This window comes from Carettochelys insculpta, chromosome 3 (assembly GCF_033958435.1).
Source record: "Carettochelys insculpta isolate YL-2023 chromosome 3, ASM3395843v1, whole genome shotgun sequence".
NCBI lineage: Eukaryota > Metazoa > Chordata > Testudines > Carettochelyidae > Carettochelys > Carettochelys insculpta.
This window is the reverse complement of record NC_134139.1, coordinates 60,900,108-60,923,453: the sequence shown is the minus strand read 5'-3', so window position 1 is coordinate 60,923,453 and position 23,346 is coordinate 60,900,108. Positions and strand designations below refer to the sequence as shown.

Here is a 23,346-nt window from a genome sequence, read left to right as displayed (position 1 = left end):
ATGCTCCTGTCTAAAGCATACTGCTACTGTGCTATAAGTCAAAATCAAATAATAAAAGGCAAGCCAGAAAAAGTTTTATATACTGTTACACCCATAAAAATATTTGGATTTCTTTTGGTCATTCCTTGATTCCAGGAGAAATTGTCTAGAATTGGTAAACTGTAGATGGTATCTTTTCCCCCTTCCCATGTCTTTCAATGATATTACTATTTAAAAGATTGCACAATACAAAAATACTAAGGGCTATGCTGATAGCTCAGTCTGGATGGCTGAAACAATTCTTGTCCCAGAATACTATTCAGTTCAGTAGCCTTTGTGTCATCAGCCAAAGTCTCCAGAGAATGGCCAGCACTGAAGGTGAGAAATATGTTGGGCAAACACAATGACAGAATACTATCAAGAAGATAGGCTAAAAAGCAAGAAAAGCACACATTAGCACTTCTGTGATGGCTCCAAAAGGGTCCACAGGAAACAGGTTGACCCCCATGCAGTAAGGGCTATAACCTTTCAGACTGTAAAAGGCCCAAATGCTATTCACTGTCAGTTTTAAACTAAGCTAGTTAACCCCTTTGGAACTTAAAGACTTATGAGAGTTCTTTATTAACACCATCTACAGTATTGCTCCCGTGACTATTTACTTCTATTTGTGAAAGCTGGTTCAAATCATACATATATTATTTTAAAAAAGAAACCCAGAACTTGTAAAAGAAGTCCTTTGCACAGGAGATGAAATGATGGGTTTAGTTGTGGATGAAGAAATCAAATAAGTACTCGATGGTATGATCTTAGAAGAGTGGGAAAGTTTCCTTTTATGACATTGACAGAGAGGCAATGATTTTGAGTAATGCAGGTTGATGTGGAGATGCTTTAAGATTAAATAAGTTCTATATAAAGGCTTGTCAGAATGAATTCTAATGTACTATGAGACATTTTGCATATTTAAGAGTATGCAAAATGTCTTATACCGCACTGGAATTCATTTTGACAAGGCTTTATATAGCATTTATTTAGACTTGTACTCTACTTTAAGAGAAAGGGATAATGCTTGCTACTCTTTGAATAGAAATAAAAAGGTAATGCTTATTGATTAGTTTCCCTCTTACAACAAAAAGAAAAAACAAAAAAAACCCATAACCACAACACAAAAAATAAAATAAAAGCAATCAAAAGTGGAAGCTTGTTTAATATTGCTCTACCATCATCCTGAAAGGCATAATAATTTGAGTTACACATCTGAACTGATTGGAGTTACAGAATCATATCTCCTTTTTGCATTTAACAATATATACAATATAAAATAAATACATTTACACAAATGGACATTGGTTGGAGCACACGGTATGATACACATCACAAAAATATACAGTTGATTGTTTTACAGATGTGAAGCCCGTCTACAGCTATAGACATGATTATTTTACTACTGGCTATTATGCAACTCCTGGATTATTATAAGCAGTTTAATTTTTTTGTCCTTTTGTGATCTTTGCATGATAAGACTGCCATAAAATGTTTTCCTAGGCAGGTAAACAAAGACGCTTAAATAATTAAAATACAATCACCAACACCCATTTTCTCTTCTATAAGAAAAATAGCAGTTTTAATTTTTTATATCTTTTTATGTTATCATTTAAATGCAAAATAGTGGAATAAATACAACAATCTGATCTGATTGAAACAAACGTGTAACTTCCGGGAGTCACACAATCATATTGCTTTAAATAAGAAAAAATAAAAAATGAAGCAAAAAATAGAAATTAACTTATAATGGCTAAAACAGATACCTTGTGAAATTTTCCCAACACTTCACATTAAATAAGTGGTCTTGAAAGAACTCTCCTCCAGCTAGGTTTAGGATGAACATTATTATAAAGCCTGTGCAGTTCGTTTAGCCATATTTCATTGTAAAGTTTTTACAGTCTTGAGATACTCGTTCTTTTGCAGTTCTAAAAAATTACGAAAAATGAAAATTAATGTTTGCACCGTGTGCCTTTAACGCATCTCCATTTTTGTGTGTTTTTTGTATTTTTAGTTGATTGGCTTTTGACCCTGAAGCCCAAGTTCTTTAATGTGATACAGAAAAAACAATATTTATATTATATATTTATATTTTATATATATTTATATACTGTAATTGAACAGTAGTAACTTAAACCCTGCACAAACTATCTGGAAAATAAACTTTTTTGCACTCTTACATATATAAATAATCTTATAGAATCAGCACCTTTTTCCCAGGAGTTGTATTTTTTTTTTGTAATTTTTAAAAGGGATGTGCCAATTTCTGAACTCCTATCACAGCTAGAAATTTCAAGTTATTGACCATCTGAATGAATTGCTAATGATGATTTATCTAGAATCACACTACAGTCACTTCTCTACTGAGAAAACACAATCTACAATATAGTCCCATATAGCTAATGATAGATACACGGTATTTTCTAGCACAAGGCTGATTCACCATCAGCCCATTGTATTTGTATAAAGCACACAAAGTAGCAATAGTTTTGGAAACTTGTCCGCACCAAAAAATTTTGCAACAACACAGAGCGAGTTAATAACAACATCTGAGAGATGATTGAATAAAAGCTATATTTACAGCATTTAAAAATTAGACTTATCTATAATCTTGAAATATTCAAAGTTTTATTTCTAAGCTATACATTGGTATTCTATAATAAACTGTTACAGAAATTATCCCTTGTTTTGAAAATATTATGATTTCAATGTGTATCTGTTCATAATGAGTACTTGTTTGGAGTTTCGATCTCTTAATTATTACTAGGAAGAACCTTATTACCAGTAAGGAATAGAATATACTACTGTAATCTCCTGAGGAATTGTACATCCAATATTGTCTCTAATTCTACCCTGTGTCTATAAGCACACACCACAAGAATCCAAACACCACAAGAAGAACAAGACAACAGTCTTTGAATGCAACATAAAAATTCAGAAAAGCACAGCAAACATGAAACACTGAAAAGCTGAACTACATTTCCTTTGTTTGTTAGGATTACAATTTTAATTACATCTGTGTACATAGAATAAGGATGTTCACATAGTACAGGGAGCAGCTACTAAACACTGGTACATTGGTATAGCATTTGATGGAGGTTATTGTTTATTGGTTATTTAGCGACTGTAGTTTTCTGGGGGCATCTAATTGGCTTACATATTAGATTACACCTCTTAACAGTCTTGAAACTGACTGGCTTTCATGCTGTGACAATACCGGTTGATAAGCACATATATTGATTTAGCTACTTGTTAAAAATTGCAATTTACAAAATAAAGTCTAAATTAATAAATAAAGTGTGGAAGTGTTAACTTCTTGAATTTGGTCAGAAGTCTACTATTTTGATTTCTTCATTTTGCAAACATTGGCATTTGTCTTATTGCCTGTAAGCTAGTATTGGTTGACAAGTCTTTGAGAACTTTATAATTTTGCAAGTAACAGGCAGTATCTCACTCATTTACAACTGAATCAGAAATCACGTAGCAACTGTAAACGCGTACAGTCACACTCTCTTACCCTTTTTATAGATTTGTACTTGACATTAGACTACTCAGATATACTGTAGGTGTAATCTAATTCTTCGTGTCAGTGAACTGTTAGTTAGAAACTGGAGCTCATGTTAAGAAACTGGATGTTTTGGACCAGACTGGCACACAACATAAATTGCATCCGTGATAATATGCACCTTCCCTTCAACTATTGCTTTAGTAAGATAAATTCCCACATTAATAAATGGCTGAAAAGTGGTAAAGCTGGTACAAAAAAATCTCCATTAGTAAGAAGAAACAAAACATTTAAAAAAATCTTCCTTCAGGATTCATTTGTCCTTCATTATTGTTCATCATTGTTCAAGCCAGCACAAAAATGCAGTATTTTTTTTCTCTCTTTAGTATTGCATGAATGAATAAAGCTTAAACTATTCCCTGAAAAAGTTACATTGTAGCTAACCTAAGAAATATCTGGAAGACTTGAAAAAACAATTAAGGAATCAAATGGCTGTAACTGATCTAGATGGAAAATGCAATGATAAGAAGCAGCCACTGCAACGTTGCTTAGTTGTCTAATTAGAGACTGCTCCTATGAAATCTAATACTGCATTCAGTTAGTTCATCATGTTGTACTGTACTGCAAGGTATGATGGTTCTTTCTTTGATTCCTTTGTCACTGGGGACATTATGGTTCATAATAAGTTCACTGGCATCCATATTATGGATTTCCATCCTTTGGCAGTCCTGGCTTCCATCTCTCTTCAATTAGAGACCTCTTTTTAAAAGTTCAGCAGCAAAGGGGGAGGGAGGAGGAAAAGGAAGAAATAAAAGAACAGAAAAGGAAAACAGAAAAAAGAAAAGAAGGAAAACTGCATCAGATAGACACAGAAGAGAGAGTTGAAAGCTGCTTCACAGTCTTGCTGCTAAATATCAGTGCAGTCATTTTTTCCTTAATTAAACGCTAAGTTTCTTTGCCATTAATTTCCTGTTTATTTTCCCTTTTTTTTTTTATGAGCATGATGGGAAGGCCCATGATGCTTTAGTCAGACCTTGGCCTCCAGCATTTCCAAAAAAAGTTTGTGCATGGGGACTTTGCCTTCCAGTTTGATGTTGTAGAAATGCTGCACAGCCTTGGTAGAGGTTTGCCTCAGAAGTGGGAGAGTCATCAGCATCTTGCCAGCTCGGCGTGGGTCTTCCATATGCTGCCCAGCCTCATAATCCTGTAGAGCCTCATGTAAGACATCTTGAAGTTTCTGAACTGCTTCAACATCTTCTATGTGCATTGAGTCTGCAAAACAAAGGAGCAACATCAGTTTTCAACATCATGTGCCAAAATGTTGGATTACAGTGTAACTGCTCTACACTGTAACTTGTACTGTAATAAGTAACAGTACCATAATTATTGATGGACTTGGATGCATTTATGAAGTATTTTCTAGATAAGGTAGATAGTTACCCAGTTACTTTTCTATTGGCCACCAGGAACATATTTGCCCTCTGTAAAAATGCTAAATTAATGTATATATAAAAAGTTTAAAACCATCTATATAACAAATTTCATATAGTCATTTTCTAGCTACCCAGACATTAGGATAATGAAAGGACAGGGCCCATCTCAGTCACAGTCCACATTGCTTGGTCACCAACTATGGCCACCCTCAAAAAGTGTGGCACCAATCCATGCCTGTCTCTATGGTTACAGACTGAGATCCCATTGATTACAAAACCAGAGTCATTGACTCTGTTTTCACACTGGCTGATCGCTCTTTCGATCTGCTTTGCAGTCTGGCCACAATCTGTCGACAGCAGTTTTGTCGGAAGATATCTTCTGACAAAAAACATCTGTTGACAGATCGCTCTACTGCACACATAGACTAACAGGTTAACAAAGAAAAAAGTGCAAACTGAAATAAGTCAGAGTTCCTGCTCTGAAACAGATAATTATGTACAAGTTAGGTTCTTACTGATTTTACTGATTTCAATGACAGTTTATCTGTTAATCACACACAATGGAATCCTATGTGGGTTTTAGACGGTTAGTAAGTCTACCCTTGGCAAATGCATGCTTTAAAAAGCATGCAGTTCGACAGGTAATACAGAGACTAGATACGGTGCACCAACATGGTCAGGTCTAAAAAAAATTAAAAGGGAAAAACCTAAACAAAACATATTAATGAGGGGGGCAAGATTAAAAATCTTAAAAACGAAAATAAATTAAGTTTTAGCACTGCTCCCATCATCCAAATCAGCCCTTTTTGCAGACAACTTCAAAAACAAATTCAACTTTCACCTTGTTAGTATTAGTACAGAACTACGTGGTCAATACTTCTTACCTGTAACAACTAAGGTAAATCCCTGAGTATAGAATATAACATACCACACAGACACAAACAAAGGTTCTGCTCTTAAACATGGAGAATGCTACTGAATTCAACTTTCATAAGCAAACACTTCTTGACCACCCACTGCACTCTGTTTAACATGATTCCTGTGCAAACCTTTCCATGGCATTCCACAAGTCAAGCTCCCTGCTGCACAAGATTCTAGTGACAGATCATGAGTTCCCTGGCTGTGCTTGGGATACTCCTAATAGAGTTTTAGAGCAATGTAGGAACTGGTCTAAACTCTGGTGGTTAACCAAACCCCCAAGGAACTGTCCACCAAACATGGATTGCTAAAGCACAGACTATGCCCACCGTGCCCTCTATGACAGGGCTACGCTTAGGAGCTGTTGTAGGAGCTGGGTATGGTAGTTCTGTGCTGGCTAAGAGAACTTCTATGCCAGAGAAATTCAGCTTGCCAACGCTGTCAGTTCTTTCTGTGCCACCAGAGGAGCAAAAAGAGGCCATAACATTCTAGACATTGGCCCTACATGTTTGCCAGTTTCGACCTGCTGCAGTATTGTCCAAATTACTCCTAAACAGGTAGGTCTTTCTTTCATGCACTGGATGTGAAGTTTGACTTTTCAAAGGGGTGGGTCAGTCACTGATGTCTGGGTTCTGTAATGTTTTCTTATGATGAGTGGAAGACTTTTATGGAAATCCCCGGTGAGCCTGCTGATCTGTAACAGTACAACTCAAATTAAATTCCAGCAATATGACTTTACAAAAGCTTGCTGACTGTACTTTTCCCTTACTCACCCACATTGAATTTGATTACGGGGGGGAAAAATACAAAGAAAAAACCAGAAGATGGAAAGTGAATCAGAGTCTGTGACACGGCACAGCTGTTAAACCCTGGGTTCCCAAACTTTTTCAGAGTGTGGAATCATCTTGAGAGGAGTTTGTCTTGGGGCTTTTCTTCTCTCTCATGGATGATCACACAGCTTATAGCAATTGCTTACACAGAAAAGTAATAGTCGCAATGTATTTTTGGCTGCCTCCTAAATCAATTTGGTAGGGGGAAACAAAGTGACTAGCCAACACTCCAAGGGCCACCTGCATGTACTCTGCAGAAAACCAGTGGGTCATGGGTGCAAGTTTGGGACACGGTGCTTTGGGCAATATGTAAATATGTCACAGGAAATGAGGTGAGAACAATTAGCCAAGAGAGATTCTCACAAACAGTGATTAAGATTTCAAAGTATTCTTTAAAACTTTGGTTTAGCGTGAAAGATTTTAAAGGGATTTAATTGAATTACTATAATTTTACTTCCCATTTAGAGAAGAGATTCAAAATCATTTCAGCTTTACTCATCCTAGAGTCTGTTAACACTTAAATCCAAAAACTCACTAAATCTGTGCTATTTAATTAGACAATGATTCAGATGGCAGACTGCTCAGGAAAATATTAATCTCTACTAAGGTCCTTCTTCATGTTCCAGCCTTGCAGTTTGGTTCTATAACTTATCCGTAGTGTTAAATAAATGTAGATCTTAATTAGGCTGGCATTTGTTTCTGAAAATAAAGGAAATGGCCCAGAATGTTGCCCTGGTCCCACCAAAAGTGGCAGATACGAGAATTGCAACTGAATTCTGAAACAGATTTATATATTGCAGATAAACCCAGTCCATGCTAGGGTGATAGTGAGGTAAATGAGAACTGTTATAATTTAAGGGAACTCAGAGACCCAGAAAGGCATAATATATTAGATAATATAATAAATACTTAGATGTTAAGTATAAACAGTTTAAATGCTCCATCTCAGCCAAGAGTGAATCTAAGATTAGAAAAATAGTTTTGGTAGTAGACCCTCCTTAGACATCTTACAATTACCATTCCAAAGGATTACTGTCCAGTAGAAATCTACACCCAGATGTGAAATCCTTTCAGACTAGCCCAAATTAGCAATTAAATGGGGACATGAGGTTATATTGTCATTCAAAAGTATGCAGATTCTGATAATAAATGACCTGCAAAAAAGCAGCACAAGTGAATGAAGTTGAAGATGTCTACAGCCAGGCATAAGAACTCTGATACTCTGTCAACCAGTATGTGCTGCTAAGTGCAAAAGACTTCAGCAGTGTTCCCTGTAAGCTGAGCACTTTGGCAGCCACCGAGGAGAGATTCAGGTGCTGCCCATCTTATTAGCAGCCAACTACAGTGGCCAGCATGTGTTTCTATTGGTGATGCACATCAAATTTATTCCAGCCATGAATGGCAAACATTAGAGGAAACACTGGACTTCAGTGCTAAAGTGAGGAAAGAGGTGGTTGTGATCTAATGCATTTTGTGAAGAAAAAAAGGTAAAATCACCAAATTAGGGCACCGACTTATTGAGCTGGGCTTTGACGATCATCTTATTCTTGCAAATGCTTTGTTCCCTGGTCACAGCAGGGGAAAATACAAACGTACCTCTTTTTGGTCAGCTTTTCAGAAACCTGATTGATTATCTCATTGTGCAGAAAAGAGAGAAAACTAGACCTCTCATCTGAGAAAAACACTATGCGGTCCAGGTTCTTCCTCGGATTCCCAGCCATCTCATTTAATATTCAAGTTTCATTTCGTATGTAGAAAACAAACATCTGGCCACCCAGAAATAATCTGGGACACACATCACAGATCATAAAAACTAGCAACTGTTTGGCATGAGCCTAAAATGAAGGAAGAGAGACCACTCTAAAATGGTACTTTATGTATTTAATATCACAAAGAAAACTTGGAAGAGATGAAACACATGGACCTCAAAAATAAAGCACTTCTGTATGTCAAAAATAGAGGCAGATTAAAGAGAGAAACTAGTAGCAAACAACCAACAGGGATTATGCAGCACTGAGCAGAAAACATTTTAACACTGACAGGACATGATACAGAGGAAAACACCACCAAGTAGCAGGAGAAACTTGACTGAAACCAACCACTGGGTATACTGGGAGTTCTGTATAACTATGTAATTCACTAGTCAAAAATGGATACAATCTAATTTAAGCAGTTTTAAGATCCTGACAGACTGTTCCAAGATCAAGCACAAGTAGTAGTACTTTATTATAATTATAGTACTTTAAATGCAAAGCTGGAAAGCAGGATCTAAACTGAATTATGTCACAAAATGAATTTGGTGAACTAACCAGGGCCACCAATGTGCTGTGGGGGACAGAGGTGGGAATAGTCCAGGATCCTGAGCAATTTAAAAGGGCTTGGGGGTGGGGCAGTGGCCAGGACTCCCAGGCCCTTTTAAATCTCGTGAGCAAGCTCCAGAGCTCCTAGCTATGTGTAGGCTGGTACGGGTGGTGGGAAAGCCATCCAGCAGGCATGTGGAAGCCCTGGGTATGCTGGAAGAGTGCACCTAGCAGCACTCTGTACATCAGCAGTGCAGGTTTCTGGACACCAAATAGCACAAGTGCAGCACTATGCAAATATCAGGTGGACCATATTCACGTATGCGAGTTGTGCTGTATGTGTGCGGGTGGTGGGGTGGTCTGACTGTTCTGGCCTGAGATCTGGAATTGCTGTCATAGAATCTGACTCTTCCCTAGGTGGAATTAATCAACCAAAACCATACTGCACAAATCACCATTTACAGTATCTACTCAGGGGTGCACTGTTCTGAAACTGAAGAATTACTGCCTGTTGTGATTGAGGTGCCTGGAACACTGGCACAGGGACATTTGCAAACTTTGCAAAGGCCTTACCCATATTGTGTTGTGTCCTAACCACTGCGTTAATTATATTTCATTTAATGAGGACCGTAATTAAAAATATATATATTGAAAATGAAATGGAGACAAAGAAGGCATTCACATACCAGGAAATTCTTATAATACTAACAATTTCCAAAATGCTTTGTTTAAGCAGTGTTCCACATATTTTGATATTTATATTAGCAAAAGAAATAATGACATCAATACAGATTTGTGCGTGTCCTACTAACTACTTGCAACATTAACAGAAATAATAATACAACGGAGAAAATACAACTACAAAAAGAGGGCATCTCTAGAAATTAGATATAGTCTGGTCTAATATACCATGTGGCTACAGTCAAAATTGGGCATAAAATAAGATATAGATTCCATAGAACAGGAAATTGACATTATTCTTCTAATTAATATGTACATGAGAACAGTAATACTAACAAGAATCAGCTCAGAGCAGGTAATTTAGATGAAGCTAAAGGTTGGCAAATTGAATCCTATATAGGAGCCAAATTTGCACATATAAGTGGGCGTGTAACTTCAATGATATTAACATTTGTCTGTATTTCATTATATTATGATGTACAACAGCATCTCCAATTATCCTGCTAGTTTAAAGAGCAGGAAGAGATCTTCTTTAGGGCTACATCAAGAAAGAAATCAAGGACCATGATTGGGAGCAGGAAAGATCTCTCTGCTGCCTCCGAAATGGAGCAACTATGCACCCAGTGCTGAGACCTAGGAGCAAATTTTCAATAGAGCTCTGATTTTGAAGTGTACTGCTCTCATTTAGGCACATAAAAAGGGCCAGCTTCTCAATCCCACTCACCACTTTTGGAAAGCTGACCACTTACCTTGGTGCTTAAATGGGAGCTGAACTATCCTGGAAAAAGCTGACCCCCACTGTGAATGCAGCACTGTTCTTGAAATTCTGACGCGAACAGGCACGATCTAAGCAGTCCCAACTTCCCCCCGCTTCCCCAGGAAAAAAAAAGCCAAACAAGCAAACGAACAAAACCCTGCTCTCCTGGATCTCTCTGTTTCGTATTAATCAATACAGAAAAGTGCATCATAATCCCACAAAGGAATGGGAAGGGCTCCTTTATGTGTATGTATGTGTGCAAGTAAGTCTGTGTATGTCCACTCATACACGCAGTGCGAACCTTTCACCTCTCCTCACATCTGAGAAAGGAACTGGAACATGCATATTTTGTTAAATGTCCAAAATTGGTTTTCTCTGGGAGTAAACAAAGTGCTCAGTTGTACCAGATTGTTTCCACTGAGCAATGTACAGTTGAACACAGGGAATTTTCTTGCAGCCATTTAAGGGACCTCTCCATCTTTATGTGTGCTTGGGAAAGAAATGAAGAAAAAGAAAGGAACAGGGATATGAATAGGACAAATACGAACAGTAAGTCTCCTCTCTGGAATTAAAGCATGAGTGAATTAACTATTATTAAATCAAGCCAGATACTTAAAACTAAGCTGTTAATTTAGACGAACGTTATAGCAAGTGCTGCAAGTCAAAAAAGAATTATTGGAATCATGCCTGCACCAAGGACTGAAATGCATGCACAAAATATGCAAATGATTATGTGTTATGCTGCTCTATAAACTAAAGACTCTTCCCAGACATTATACATATTGGCTGTGTCTACATGGGTAGCCTCTGTCGACAAAACTGGATGCGTGTTGACAAAACTCACCAAGCATCTACACGGCTAAGATGCTCTGTCAAGAGTTTGTCGACAAAACTCAGCTGTTCAGCACATAGTGTTATACCTCTCCCCAATAAGGTGTAATGCCTCTGTCGACTCTCTTTTGTCAAAAGAGTGGCTGTGTAGACACTGCTGTCAACAGAGAGGGCTTCTGGTTCCTCAAGCAGCCCCGTTTGCAGCGCTTCTGGTCAGTTGTTTTATCGGCAAATGGCAGGGCAGTCCAGCTGCTCTTTGTTGACAGAGCAGCTTGCTCTTTTGAGCCACTTTGTGTGGAGACACGTTTTGTCGACAGAGATACTGCCAAGGTTTCTCTGTCAATGGTGACCTCCGTCGACAAAGGCTGCCTGTGTAAACATAGCCATTCTGTTCTTACGAACACAAAAGGTTGGTCTTTAAATGAGAAGGACAGGCACAATCTGATATCCAGAAAATTACAGAAGCAAAATTATTTTGGTCGTTATTCAAAAGAGAAAGCTTGCTAATATTTAACACGCAGCTCTACCCAAAATCCAGAATTTCTCTCCTGTCCAGAGCATAGGAAACAATGGTGTTATCTTAGATATGTGAACTGTTGCAAAATAGTGAAATTTTTATGGTACCAATGGCATATACTATAGGACTATGGTTACACTACAGTGATCTGTTGACAAAAGTCACTGTCAGAAGAGATTTTCTGACAAAAGCTCTGTCAATAGAGTGTGGCCACACACAAAAGCCAATCAGAAGAATGCTCCCCTCTGTCAACAGAGCAGCTGGACTGCCCGGTGGCTCTCTCAAAAGAACAGGCACCTGGAAACACAGGAGGGTTTTTTTGGGGAAAAAGAGTGTTTTTGAAATTTGGGCACCCTTTCAAAGGAATTCCAGCTACACTTTTTTTTTTCTTTATTTTGAAATCAGTACTTTCAATGGGCTGGGTGGCCAACATTATGCAAATAAGGTACTGAATATTCATATATGTGCCTCATTTGCATTTTCAAATGATTGCATTTACATGTCCCTTCCAAAAGGGAGGGGTAGTGTAGCCACAGCCTTAAGGTACGTCTACACAGCAAGGTTATTTCAAAATAATGGCTGCTACTTCAAAATAACTTTGCCAATGTCTACACAATGCAAACGTTATTTCAAAATAATTTCAGAATAGCAGTTGACTTATTTCGAAATTCATATGCTTCATTCCACGAGGAATAGTGCCTAATTTGAAACAGCTATTTCAAAATAAGGCTGTGTAGACAGGGAGCAGGGGCCATTAGCCTTGTCTACACATGCCCCCTCTGAAAGGGGCATAATGACTATGAAAGCCCCTTCTTTCTATTTGGTTTTAGGAAGAAGGGGCTTTTGAAGTCAGGAGGTCCTTTCGAAAGGCCCCCTCGTCTACATGGCAGCATGTATTCTGAAACCTGCACTTTCGAATATGCGTGGCCTCCATTATGGTAATGAGCCACTGTATATTCATGTCGGTGCCTCATTAGCATCTTCCAAACTTCCTTATTAACATGCCCCCTCTGAAAGGAGGGAGCATGTGTAGACATGGCTATTTTGAAATAAGCTATTCCTGAATATCTTATTTTGAAATAAAGCTGCTGTGTAGACATAGTATTTTGGATTAGCGCTCATGGAAGCACTAATCTGACATAGGCTCTATTTTGTGTGGACACACTATTCTGGGGGTTTCCCTGTAGTGTAGGCATGTTATTCCAGAAAAGTTTATTTTGGAATAACAACTCTGGAATAACTCTCTAGTGTAGACATACCCTTAGGTTGATCAGTTCACACAAAAAGCATGTAGTATTTATTAAAAACAGAGTACAATCAAGGCTAAGATACCAAAAAAAAAAAACCTCTTTTTTCTGTCTCTGAATACCAGCAAGGAAATTATACACTAAATCATAAATAACTAAATACAGATACTGTGCCAAAAACCCCTTATTGTCTATTATTTACATTATAGTTAACCTGGGATTCTTTTTAGATGAGATAGGTTAGCTGGAAATATATGAAACTTGTGAGGTTCCTTGTGGTACTGGATCTTTTCTACCTACAGTTATACGTGTCCATTAATGTTAAACTGGGAGAATAAATATCTGAATAGCACTGAATCACTGGAAGAAAGAAGATGCCCCAACACCAAAAATTAAAACCAAACTACTAAGTGTAGTAGGCATCCTTCAGTCTACGTAGACTATGAATCGCGCCCTTTATAGTTTCAATTTAGGACTTCATTTACAGCGTCTACTGTGACTGTGAAGACCCACATGAGAGTGACAGTCCTTGCTGCATCTCTTGAAGATGTGGTGGGTGTCTGGCAAGTCCTTAGTGTGCTTTCTGTGCGCTCGCTTCTCCTCTGCTAGCTGTCTGATCCTCATCTCACCTTTCTGAAGGCCCTTGTGAAACCCCTGCCTCCATCTGCTGCGGTCCAGATGGAGTTGTCCAGCTTGATGTCTACCTCTCTGAGGTCCCTCTTGCAGACATCTTTGTAGCGCAACTGGGGGCGTCCGGGAGGTCTTTTGCCAGAGGCTAGCTCACCATACAGGATGTCTTTTGGAATCCTTCCATCATTCATCCTGTGGATGTGGCCAAGCCAGTGGAGCCGACGCTGCCTGAGGAGGGTGTGCATGGTTGGGATTCCAGCTAGCTTGAGGACGGCGGTGTTGGTCACGCTGTCCTTCCATGATATTCCAAGGATGTGCCTGAGGCAGAGCAAGTGGAAGACATTCAGCCTCTTTTCCTGGCAGGCATACAGGGTCCAAGTCTCGCTGCCATAAAGGAGGGTGCTGAGGATGCAGGCTCTGTAGACTTGCATTTTGGTGTGAGCGTACAACTTGTTGTTATTCCACACTCTCTTGCTGAGTCTGGACAGAGTTGTGGCCACTTTTCCGATCCTCCTATTTAGCTCAGTGTCCAATGTCAGGGTATCAGTGATGGTGGACCCGAGGTAAACGAACTCATGGATGACCTCTAACGTATAGTTGTCAATGCTGATTGATGGGGATTCAGCAACATCCTGACCGAGTACGTTTGTCTTCTTTAGGCTGATGGCAAGCCCAAAGTCCTTGCACGCTTTGGAGAACTGATCTAGCAGTTTTTGAAGCTGGTCTTCTGTGTGAGACACTACAGCAGCATCGAACAGTTTACCAGTGACACTTAGGAGGGAGATTCCATGGTAGTTGTTGCAGTCGCTTCTGTCTCCTTTGTTCTTACACAAGGTTACAATGTTAGCATCGCGCATATCCTGTGGAACCTCACCCGCTCTCCAGCACCTCACAGTAGCTCATGTAGGGGTTCCAGGAGTGTGTCCGTGGCACACTTGATTACCTCTGGTGGTATACCATCCTGACCAGGGGCCTTTCCTGATGCAATGCTATCGATGGCTCTCTTCAGTTCATCCACAGTTGGTTCCTGATCCAGTTCGTCCATTACTGGTAGGAGCTCGATGGCATCGAGGGCTGCGTCAACCACAACGTTGTCGCATGAGTACAGCTCAGAGTAGTGCTCAACCCAGCACTCCATCTGTTTGGCTTTGTCAGCAATGACTTCACCAGATTTGGATTTCAGAGGTGCCATTTTGTTCTGGGTGGGTCCTAATGCCTTCTTCATACCTCGTACATTCCTCTGAGATTACCAAAGTCGGCACAGGTCTGGATGCTGCTGCATAGCTGGAGCCAGTGGTTGTTGGCACAGCACCTGGCTGCCTGCTGTACTGTTCTTCTGGCCGCTCTAAGTGCTTGCTGGGTACTCTGGCTCGGTGAGCGTTTGTACTCCAGGAGTGCAGCACGCTTCTTTTCAGTGATTGGAATCATCTCATCTGAGTTAGCTTCAAACCAGTCATTCGTGTTTCTAGCTTTTCTTCCAAACACTGACAAGGCCGTGTTGTAAACTGTACCCCTCAGATGTTGCCATTTGGATGTCACATCGGCGCCCCTGGGGCCGCTGCGCAGATTTTCCTGGAGGGTCTCTCTGAACTTTTCAGCTTTCTCTGAGTTTGCCGTCTTTCTGGCGTCAATGCGGGGCCTTCCAGCAGGTTTAGAGCAGTACAGCTTCTGGGTCTCAGCTTGAGCTTGGAGCAAACTAGCGAGTGATCTGTATCACAGTCAGCACTATGACAGCTGCGTGTCAGAAGGATGTTTCTGAGGTTATTACGCCTAGTGATGACCACAAATAGTTGATGCCAGTGCTTCGAGCATGGGTGTCTCCACGACACTCTGTGCTGTGGCTTCGTTTGGAAGAATGTGTTTGTGACGCACAGATTGTGGTACGCGCACAGTTCAAGGAGACGCTGTCCATTGTCATTCATTTTTCCCACACCAAAGTGTCCTAAGCAGGAAGGGCATGAGGCCCAATCAGCTCCAACTCTTGCACTGAGGTCACCCAGGATGTACAGTTGTCCACGAGCAGGTATTTGCGCTACAGCAGCACTAAGCACATCATAGAACTTGTCTTTTACTTCTGGTGGTCTGATTTTCTGTAGTGTCTTGTAATTTTGTAGGTGCAGTTCAGAGCTATAAATTAGTGAGGTAGCAATTGGTAGCAGTTTGACATCTAGCTACCTGAGTTGCATGTGTCACTCACCTATTAAAACTAGATATTGGTTTTCCTTTTTTCCTGAAGTTGATGCTGGAAAAATCCAACCCTGAATTCTTACTCAAACAAAGCTCCTGTTTATGTCAATGTGTACTTTGTTTAAGTAAAAAGATTTGTGGGACTACTCATATGCTAAATATTTTGTAGGATCAGGATTTTGGCCCTCTGTAACTAATATGCCTAGTACTAGCAACAAAAGCATCTTGTTAACAAATTGGTGGTAACGTGACTGATATACATTTCAAATCCTTTTCACAATAGTTCAGTTTCAAATCAGAATATAATTTTATTAAAATATAGCAAGGAAATGATTTAATTGTAATGCTTTGAATTTTAATGTACTGCACTAATTTTAATATACTGCACTATATTTATTCACATTACGCTGTGAACAGCACTATATTTATTCACCTTAAAGTTGATGGGATCTGCAGTAACTTACGCTACAGGTAAATTTGGTCAACGATATGTAGCATGTACCACTAAAAACATTTTGATGAAATTTTATGCCTTTACCCATCGTGCCTTTTTATTGAATACCCTTTGGGAATGTTTCTGAATCAAACAGGCTTAGAATTACAAAATAACAAAAATAAATAAAACTTCTCAGTTTAGAGCCCTAAAGAGAGTAATTTTGGTCCTGCACTTGAAATATAATCTTGGGTGAAACCTCTCTTATAGCTGTGAAGTATTTTGAACTCTATATTCAGCATTGTTTAAAATAAATCATCTTACAAACAGAAAGAGACTTTGACCGCTGAATAGTACTCCAAACCATTCTGAGTAGGATAAATTAAAAGGACACAGACAAATTAAGAAGATTAAATGAGGGGGTGATGAAAGCTATTTTACAAAAGAAACAAATGGTGTTTTGGTTTTGCTTTTCTTGAACTATTTTTCCAATTAAAAATGAAAAATACTAAATACCATTACACAGACAAATACAAAAGTACAACTTCATTGTTGAAAACAATTTCCCTTCTATCAATCCGAGGATTCATGCATCAATATTGTAGATGAACTGTTAATTACAAAATCAATTAAAAAATTATTTCTAAAAACAGTCACGCATTCTGACTCTCAGGGGGGCAATTTGGGCAGAAGGTCTCATCTCACTAGGACCGCGCCAAATCACAAGTCGTCATCCACAAGTAAGCAAAAGCAATCTGGTTTTTCATTTTTCAGCGCGGCTGAGCCCAGCCTGAGATTGATCGTCACATATGGCCCCAGAAAACAAACTGTCAATACCTTGAATGCTGCAGAATTTGAACAAATAGCCGTCCGCCCATTCAAGCCACTCATTGCATCCCATTTAACAGATTTTATTGACAGTTTCCTTCTTGTAATTAAAGGGAAAACTACTGGCCAGCAACCAAGATAAAGTTCAAAGATAGGGTCAAAACAAAAGCAGATGGAGGGGCACGGTGTGACTGTCAATGGTACATAGCATCAGAGCACGTTATTGACACACAGGTATCTAATGATCGGCACGTCATTAAAGAGGGATCTATCCTGAACTTTATGCAAATGATAAAAGGGACTTAAGACCATAATAAAGCATTAGGGAGACACAAAAGGAAAAACAACAAAGCACAAACGATTTTTACTTATCAGACACTGTTCACTGCTTCAGCACTTTTATATTCAAATTTAGAGGGAAAAATACTTCTTGCAAATCTTAACCCCTTCCAGACCGATAATACCTTTTAGTGAAATGTTACCATAATATCGGAGATTCATATGATAAAGTGTATCCCTTATAAAACGAAACAGGGATTCCCCCGCCAAACCCCTCCTACCCCCACAGCATCTAACTCTGAGTTCACTTTGCCAGCATATTTAATAGCTGTATTTAAGGAAATCATATAGTGCATAGTCATGCACCCATCCATTCTATTCATTTTAAGTGAAATGATTAGTCTTATCTGAAATATAAAATGGATTTAGTAGAACAATGTCAATATTCATTTGAAAAGATCTCTGCTTATGTAATACCTTACAAATTATCCTGTGTATTATTCTTTACTGCATTAGGAGTATGTTCCACAATGGCTTAAAACTTTAAAGAGATCCCTTCATTTGAACTGTCTTGTATTTAGTCTTTCCACATAAGAGCCATAGTAACTTAAGATCTAATTAAGAATTACTTATTACGAAACATTGCTTAGAACAACCACGCACAAAATACTCTGGGAAAGAAGGGACATGAAAAAATATGTAGCAACCATTGTGACAAACTGCCAACCTGAATTAGCAAGCGCTATAGCTTTGAGGGTGACAAACTCTTCTTTCTCCAACTTCATGCTCTTGTATTTCTTTACCAGCTGCAGGATGGCATTGTTGAGGTCAAGAAGGCCTGCTAATTTGGACTGGTCTTCATCCATAATATAATCTTCAGCATACACAAGCTCATCCTCAAAAGAAAGTGATCGGTACACTACACCCAGAATCAAAATCTCCATCCAAGCACTCTGTAGAAGGCTCATCTGGTCAGCCAGAGACAAAGTGGAGAATCCTGAACAGCAAAAAAGGGCAGTTAGTTCAAAGGCACCATAACTCTGCATTACAACGTTCCCTTTTACATAAGTTATGAATCAATACATATGTGGATACCCCTCACACCACCCCCACAAGATCAATCAGCATAAAATTAAAGAATTTCTAATCAAGATAAACGTTAAAAGTAAGCCGGAATTTGTATGCCATTTCTTTAGGCATTATATTAATTCTGAGTTATAAACAGCAACATAAAATGGTTTGCATCTTCTCTTCTCAGTAGAAACATTCTAAAATCTACTGCTATGAAGCTCTGATCTGATGGGATCTAAGAAGTTAGCTAATAAAAAATCTAGATTCAAAGGGCTTTTATTGGCAGAAGCTTACCTCTGTTCATCACTGCTATAAAGAGAATGCACTAATTTCTTCAGAGACCCCCTTTAAAACAAGGAGCATGTTTTCGGAAAAAAAAAGCCAAACTTTTTTTTTTTTTTTTTTTAAAAAAGAGGAAAGATTTTGTGCCTTAATAGAATTAAGGTGATTATCACAATGAGCAAAGAATGCTTTGAACTTCAACCTCTACAGAAAGAGATGTAAGGCCTACCCTCTTCATAATAGACGCTAATTACTTCTGTAACAGCTTCTGCTTCTACTACAATTGCTGAAATAACAGGATGGCACATTAAAGTGCCAAGTGAATAGTAATCACACCATCATTTTTGAGAGGGAGGGAGAAAAATTTAATAATGCTTCTTAATGAATTTAAGTTTTGCTGGCTTTATTTTTTTCTGCCGTCTTTACTAATAAGATCACTAAGGTCAAACATCTTTACCATCTTTCCTTTTCAAGCTCATGTTTACAGCAGCTGCTAATTTATTATATTAAACTGGTAATATCCCCAATCATATTAGGAACTACAGAACAATATGGGAGAGGAAGTGATTTCCTGGCCCATTGGTGAAATGTAGTAGTTTGCCAGTTGGCACTATCTGCTACAAGTACTTAATAAAATCATCAAAGGGGATTAGTCAAGCTTTTCTTAAGGGGGTCTTAAGACATGTCTGAAGCTTTCATATAGTTGTTTATGGAGCTGCTTACATGTTCTTTGACAGGGTTGCTGCTCCAAGAACAGTCTTTTTGTCATTCAAGTATACTTTAATGTATTTCCCTCCTGTTTTGAAACTCTGCATTTACATTCCAGTGAGAATATAGCATGAACTGGCATATTTACACAGGCATCTGCTGCAAATTAGCAATGAACCTGTTACACTTCTTTATTAATGCATCTAAAGCAGCCAGCATCCATAAAATCTGAAAAACAAAAGTGACTGCTCCTGTCACACCCCCCGCCCCTTGTTTACATATTTTCATACTGCCTTTTGTGCCCGGATCTTCAAAACAAATCCAACAAAAACTGAGCAAGCAGTAAGAACCTCAAAGAGGTGAAAATCGAGAATGACACATCTGTGATTAATATAAATAAGAGGGAAAAGGAGAAGAAATAATTATCTGAAATGTCATTAGAAGGAATGTACGCTTTCAATTAGCTTCCACGTTTCTGTTCCTTTCCCTTCTCTCAAGAAACAGTTTTTTCTGCAGTAGCAGATGGACAGAGAATGTAGCCTGCAGCATCGTCCTGTGACAGCCCTATTCTCGCTTCCAGACACTGCTGTTAGTAAATAGATTTACACATTCTCCAATCTCCACACATCTTTCTGCCGAATAATTAAAAGCAAGATGATTAGTTTATTGAGTGGAAGGAGGAACTTTTTTATTGAGGTCCATCCACGATTTTATCAGGGCCAGCACTTTTACGGTTGTCATGAGGGTGCAGGCATCCAATTTTTCTTATCTGCCTGATTAATACAAACGCTGTTTCAGGACGCATTAATTAACAGATACAAATCTACGTTCTCATGGAAGGATCAATACAGAGAAGAAAAGAGGCATCAATGTGAATTTAGTGCTGATGATGGAGAAGGCACTCTATTGACATTTACGTGCATGGAAACTTTAAAGTTGCAGTAGAGCCCTTTTGTCCCTGTGATTTACAAATTAACAATTTTTCAGCCATAACAATGTTTCACACACTTCTGAGGCGTTTAATTAAGCAAAAGGCAATAAAATTAGTTTCTATTACAAAAAGAAGTTTCACTTGCAATTCGTCTCCTTGCTATTTTTCTCCAGCTCTAAACTTCCTTCTTTCATTTACGTGCCTACTTTTGTACAAGAGTTTTCACAAATTACAGTGTCTCTCAAAACTACGTTTATCATGTGTAATAGTTAAAGAAAACCACATACAACTTCCATGGAGAAAATGAGGATACTGCCTGTGATGTTGTGAGCTGTATTTGTGAAGAATGCATCTTCTGCTGATAGGATATAGATTATTTCCCAGGAAATGTGGAAATAGTTACGCAAATTATTGTATCATAAAGAAATTGAACAATGGAATCACAAAAATCTTACTCATTACTAACAAAACAAATATGCACGCACATTTTCTCCTCTATTAAAAACTAGCTCTTGCTTGAAACTCTGTGCAGTGAAAACATATTTTAACTCTTAAGGACAACCTTTACAGGAATGTAAAGTCCCATCTTATAGTTCCTAACCAACAGAGGGGTGGGTTTTTTTTTCCCCCCTGGAATATTTGAAAGCATACATCATGTGTATAGAACAATACAATTGGCCTTTCGCTGGCATTCAGTGAAGTCCAGTGAAGGGGTTAACAGGTACGCATCTACATGATGAGACCTTTTTAAAATGGCTGAGATCCCTAATTCCTTTATCTCATCATACTTTGGTCCTGATCCTACAAGCCTTACTCACATGAGCATGCTCTGCTTACATTCCAGCTCCTATTTCAATGAACCAACCAGGACCAAGATTTGTTCTAAATTTTCAGCAGAAGCTCCAAAATTGGGCCTTATATTTACAAATATAGGAACATTTTGATGAAAATATATTTTAATTGTACCTAATATCTACATATAGTGACAGCATCAGTGTTATTAACAAAAGTAATGGTAAACAGATTGTTTCATTAGCAATACTAAGCTAAACTAATATCCCAAATAATAATTAATCCCATACAGAGAAGGATATTAACCCTGTTTTGTCACAAGTGACTATTTTCTATTTAAAATGAAATTATTTGAAAATAAATCCCCAATAAATACATGTACAGCTCTCAGGATGAGTTACAGGCTTGTAATTCATAATGGTGAATGCTTTTCAAATAGATGTAAGAGGCTGCCTTATGGTTGTGTTGCTGGACTTTTTATAGTGTGTTGCGTGGGTCTTTAATCCCTGGTGTTTGACAGGTCATAGTTTAAAATGTTCAGCTGTATTACAGCTTTTTAAAAGGCACTTATGCTGTGGTACTTTTCCTCCCTCCTTCCCTGCTTGGACCATTCCATGCATATTGGTGACAACTTTGATCTCTCTTCATCTCCTTCTCTGAGTCAGTGCCATTTAATGTATCTCAGGCATTTGCTAGCTGAATGACTCTGTACCTTGACCTGCAGTTAAACAGCATGTTTATCTGTAATACAGTGTGCTCCAAATAAACCCGATGACAGTCTGGAATAATGTCATTTGGACGGATTGAAAAGCTTCTCAAGAGTCAGGTACCCCTGAGGTAATAAGCTTGAAGGAAGCATGTTTTGTGCCAACCCTCCTGCCATCTTCTACTAGACGCTCATGTGCTTGACAATGATGCCATGGGCACTTGTCAAGATTTTTTTTTTTTTTGGCCTGGCAAACTGATGCACTTTGCAGTCAACTTACAAAAAAGGCTAAGCATTTGAAAGTGTGAAGGGCAAAAAATATCTGACGGCTAGTCTTCAAAAATACACTTTCATTTCAGAAAGTATAAATGTTTATTTCCTGAACTGAGTGTTGACAGAAATAGGCTGCAGTGCAGGCATATGAATTTAACCCCTGCTAGGCATTCTTTTCAGTGCCATTTTTATATAGCTGAGTGCAAGCACTGTAAATCTACAGGGTGTCTCATAATATCAGTTCGCAATGGCATTGATTTGCTGGTTACAGTATTTTGGGGGAGGGAGAATGTAATGTTTCTCCCTCTCAAAACAGTGACTTTTCAACGCACACAGTATATCACTCTCAAACTGTAATTATGCCATAATGATTCACTGAGATCACTAAGTGTGCATTGAGAGAAGGTTGATTGAGCAACTTAGCATATACTTGATTTTTCCTTTCACATTCCAATAAACCCAATGCTTAGAGGAAGTGAGGAATAAACAGGTAACAAAGGCCTTAGTGTTTTATTATGTGCGCTTCCATTCCCAAGAAGCTGAACTACACTCTACTCAGCAGTAGGAGTTCTAACCCATGGTTACATACAGATTTTAAGTCTTTTAAATGGGGCTTTTTAATCCATTGCGTTCTTCAAATATCGGCATATGCACCACTTGCTTTCACATCGCACACCGCTCCATGCTAAGCAGAGTAAATCTTTTATATTCCTGTAGCCCCTTTCCTCTACTTCATTAAGATGGACTTCATGGACACTAACTCATTAGGGGCTAGAGTAAAGCAGCTGCAGATGGTCAAGTGCCAAAGCAAGAGCTGTAACATATACATAACGCTATGAGAACTCTTTTACAGAAAGAATGTCTAGTTATCTCGGCCATTATTTTCAGCATTAAGCATTTGATGCCTAACCCAGGCTACTCTTTCTTCAACCCTTAAACTGGATTTATTGTATCAATATTATTTGTTTCTAAGCCAGGAAATGTTTAGTGGACACCAAAAAACTGAGAAATCTGGAAGTTGCCGATGTTTACTGATAATCTGGTCCCTTTTACTTCACTGTTTGTTTCTGTGTTCACTGAATCTGTGAGCAAAATATTCCTCTAGTTTACAATGTATTATACTTCAAATATCTTCATTTACATTTTTATAATGAAAGCTGTACTTTAAAATGACATGTTCACTAGGGTG

At 38.5% G+C, this 23,346-nt stretch overlaps 1 protein-coding gene across 13 annotated transcripts in view; it reads right to left on the bottom strand.

The window, feature by feature from the left end:
- Positions 1 to 1,029: 1,029 nt before the first annotated feature.
- The window catches only part of ESRRG (estrogen related receptor gamma), a 506,336-nt gene continuing 484,019 nt past the window's right edge, over positions 1,030 to 23,346 (bottom strand). For 12 of the 13 annotated variants that reach the window (XM_074989955.1, XM_074989953.1, XM_074989961.1 and 9 more), the window contains 2 exons: positions 18,122 to 18,391; positions 1,030 to 4,795 (listed from right to left, as the gene is read on the bottom strand). In XM_074989955.1, coding sequence (XP_074846056.1) covers positions 4,551 to 4,795; positions 18,122 to 18,391 — 515 coding nt within the window. In that variant the 3' untranslated portion in view covers positions 1,030 to 4,550. The remainder of the gene's footprint in view (positions 4,796 to 18,121; positions 18,392 to 23,346) is intronic. The other variant, XM_074989964.1, reaches the window with a different exon arrangement.